The sequence below is a fragment of the Wickerhamomyces anomalus genome (genome assembly GCF_001661255.1).
Source record: "Wickerhamomyces anomalus NRRL Y-366-8 unplaced genomic scaffold WICANscaffold_4, whole genome shotgun sequence".
In the NCBI taxonomy this organism is placed as follows: domain Eukaryota; kingdom Fungi; phylum Ascomycota; class Saccharomycetes; order Phaffomycetales; family Wickerhamomycetaceae; genus Hansenula; species Hansenula anomala.
This window is the reverse complement of record NW_017567113.1, coordinates 412,078-415,606: the sequence shown is the minus strand read 5'-3', so window position 1 is coordinate 415,606 and position 3,529 is coordinate 412,078. Positions and strand designations below refer to the sequence as shown.

Sequence of the window (3,529 nt, the reverse complement as noted above, 5' to 3'; positions counted from 1 at the left end):
GCCTTATATAACAGCAGCTTTGAATGATTTAACAAGCAATTTCTTAATGTTTCAAAACAATGAATTAAATCCTTAGAACCAATTGGACTGTCTCGTATAACCTTTAAATAGTGAGCCATTTGAGGTATGAAACGGGAGAAATAATTGTAAAATCCTATCACTTGAAGTTTTTGTTTTGGAGTTTGGGGAGGTTGAAGTTTCTTAAGAACCTCTAAATGATCTTGGTTAATGGATAAATGACCATCTGTGACTGAGAAGCCTAAGAATTTGAAATTGGTGGTGAGTAACTGGAGTTTCTTGGGATTCATTCTCAAATTAAAATGATCTAACAATTCAAAAACTTGATATAAGACCTTCATATTTTCTTCTTCACAACTTGACATGATTATTATGTCGTCTAAATAAGAACAAATGGTAGTAGTCTTGGGATCAACTTGAATTTTTGTAAGCAACCCTCTAAGAATGATTGAAAATATAGCAGGCGAACTGTTAAGCCCGTATAACAAACGATTGATGCGATAAACTCCTGAGGAAGTAGCAATACCAATTTTGGAGTTCTTAATTTTGATTTGACTATAAGCATTGGACAAATCTAGAATGGAAAAAACCTTGTAGTTACCGATGGAGTTCAAAATCATGGATAAATCAGGTAATGGTATGGTTTGATATTTGATATGAGTGTTTAATACACGGAAATCAACAACGACTTTACTTTTCTTGTGATGAGATGGTGGGGTGACAAAAATGGGACACGTATAGAGAATGCCATTGGATAAATCATGAGGTGTAATGATACCTTTCTCTAAATTGTCCTTGATAAACTGATCAACAATAGGTTCGTGTTGTGGTGAAACTGAGTAGCTTTTATGAGTCCATGTAGTAGGTAAATTGTGAAATTCTAACTCATAATCAAGCTCACTAGTGATTTTCTCCGTATTGTAGATATCTGGAAACAAAAATGACCAATAATGTGGATCTTTAGCTTCTTCTACCGACATTGGTGGATGAGCAGTGGATGGAGTAAAAGCAGAGTCAATCTTAAAAACCTTAGCACTGGGAGCAGTAATAGAATTTGCGACAGCAATCTGTAAATCAAGACCTGGAATAGTAAAACTTTCAGTACCACTAGGCAGCAACTGATAACTTAGTGACTGAAGTGTAGCATAGCCAATTACCACGTCAATGGGGTGCATAGCTGTTTTGATGAAATAAATTGTAAAACTGGGTGAATCAACATCATAGTTATAAAAATGAAGTTTAGCGTTAGCTGAATAATAACTAACCATTTCATGTTGAGATGCACTTTTAAAATAATGAACAGTATCAAGCCGTGTAGGTGGAGATAGTAGTAATGAAATTGAAGTATAATTTGAAAAATGAATAACTTGTGATTGAGATGAAATTGTATGTGTGAATAAAATATTAACTGGAGATTTGGAGCTTCTAGCACCTGTATCAAACAAAAGAACCTTATCTTGGAGATGATCTTCAGTAGATAGGCCGATAATTAGTGTTTGAAGTTAAACCAGCATTAGCAGTAATTTCATATAACACCTGTTGTTCTTGAGTTTCATCATCTAAACCACTTGCAGCATCTGATGGTGGTGTAATTTCTTCAATACCTAAAACATCATCAGCTTCTTCAAAATGTAACTGATCATTTGGAATAAGTTCAATTTCTGCATCTAACAAGTCATCTTGGTAAATAACGTTCACTGCTGCATTTGAAGCAGGTTTACGTTTAATATAGTCATCATACAGCTTCTTGTTGATTTCACAACGACTGCAAGAACAACGTTTGCAAAAGTAATTTTTGAATTTTCTTTTACTAGGTTCAGTGGACTTGTTGTTGTTGGATTTGTTAAACCGTTTTATTGATGGATTAACAGCATAAGTAATAGCAGAATTGGGAAATGAAGTTGGTGGAGCAGTTGTTGAAGTATTCACTAATTGTGGAGATGAATTGAGCTGGCTAATAAGTTCAGCTGTGAATTTGTGTTGAGACAAATTATACCTAGACAATAGAGTATAAAACTCATTGCGGTTTTGAATAATGAAGAATTGGTGTAAATTCAAATTTGGAATAATCAAGTCCAAAATTTTAATCACACGAAATTGGATAACCGAATAAGAACTGAAAGAGTGAACATCTCTTGACATTTGAAATAATGTTTCAAAATAACCACTAACAGTTTGACCAATAACAGGTTCACATTGCAACAAATTTTGAAAACGAGTAATTTCCTCACGGTGGAAATCGTAGTCTTGTAAAAGGGTTTTCAACATTTGGAGATAGTTGTAATTTCTCTCTTCATCTTGAATATTGGTGTTCTTGTTAATAACCGCCTTGTTGTAAGAATCCAAGAATTGGTAAAGGAAATTACCATATTGAGAAAAGCTTAGCTGGAGAAAACCAGCTCTGGTTTGAAAATTCAATAACTGTTGGCAGATATTGGAATCAAATTGACGAATAAGTTCATTTTCTTTGACGACAATTTGGGAACCACTAATTTCACTTAACAATTTAGTTCCTAAGACCTTGTTCTCTTCAATAATTAAACTTGGAAAGAATCTTTTCAATGTAGAAGTAATATCAGGTTGAATTTCATTGATAGGAACGGATTCTCGAACTTCAGATAACTGAAGAGTTAATGACTGTACTTGTTGGAACAAGTTTGCGAGAGCATCAGCAGTTGTTGATTGTGGCATTTCAGTTTCAGTAGTTGGAGTAGTTTCAAAGTTGGATGAAGTGAATTCAGTAGGATGGTTTGAAGTTTCAGTAATTGTAGTATCAGAGTTTGCAGTATCAGAATTATCGCCTTGTAATTCTAATGCGTCGTGATAAATTGTTGTAGATGTATCTGATTCTAACGGATGAACTGGAACTTGATGTCTATTTGTGTATTTCTTGAATCTTTGTTCACGAGATTTTGATTGTTGACTCATGGCGTGATTCAGAAAATGGGGGTGTACCAATTGTAAAAACTGGAGACAAATTTTGGTGTTTATATGGTGGGTGATAAACGACAGTGACCTAATTGCAATTTCCAAACGATGACAAATTGTTTTCAAATAACTAGACGAAAATCTGGTGGAATGATCTTTTTGAAGTGGATAATCTTGGATAGATGTATTCAGGGGTGTAATACTCAATAAACAATGAAGTAATCAAGTATATTAGTTGTGCAAAAGTCAGTGGACTAGATGAACGACAAACTAGGCTGAATAACAAAATAATTAAAGTATTGAGTCCTTCCAACTTGTTCCTTTAATCTCGAAAAGTCAACGAGAGGATTCTTGAATAAATTCCGAAGTTGTACTTGATTTTAACAATGGTAATACTTTAACAAAATATTAATATTTTGTAGCTTTTGACGGGAGATCTAACAATTACTGTAAGAGTAGATTCCTGATCAATACTAATAATTGAACGCTATAGCAAATGTAGCAAATCAAGTAAATGTATAATAATTGAATAATTGAATAAGTATATAGTATAAAATAGAATAAAAGTAAAAGTAATAATAAA

At 33.3% G+C, this 3,529-nt stretch overlaps 1 protein-coding gene across 1 annotated transcript; it reads right to left on the bottom strand.

Moving 5' to 3' along the window:
• Nucleotides 1-1,205: 1,205 nt before the first annotated feature.
• WICANDRAFT_93268 (uncharacterized protein) lies at nt 1,206-3,160 on the bottom strand. Its single transcript, XM_019186411.1, has one exon. It carries the CDS (start codon nt 2,944-2,946, stop codon nt 1,489-1,491), a length of 1,458 nt encoding a protein of 485 aa, XP_019037944.1. The 5' UTR covers nt 2,947-3,160; the 3' UTR covers nt 1,206-1,488.
• Between the last annotated feature and the right edge of the window lie 369 nt (nt 3,161-3,529).

Bases quoted from the DNA above. Each gene is read 5' to 3' on its own strand.
- WICANDRAFT_93268 (XM_019186411.1), bottom strand. From the start codon at position 2,946: ATGAGTCAACAATCAAAATCTCGTGAACAAAGATTCAAGAAATACACA.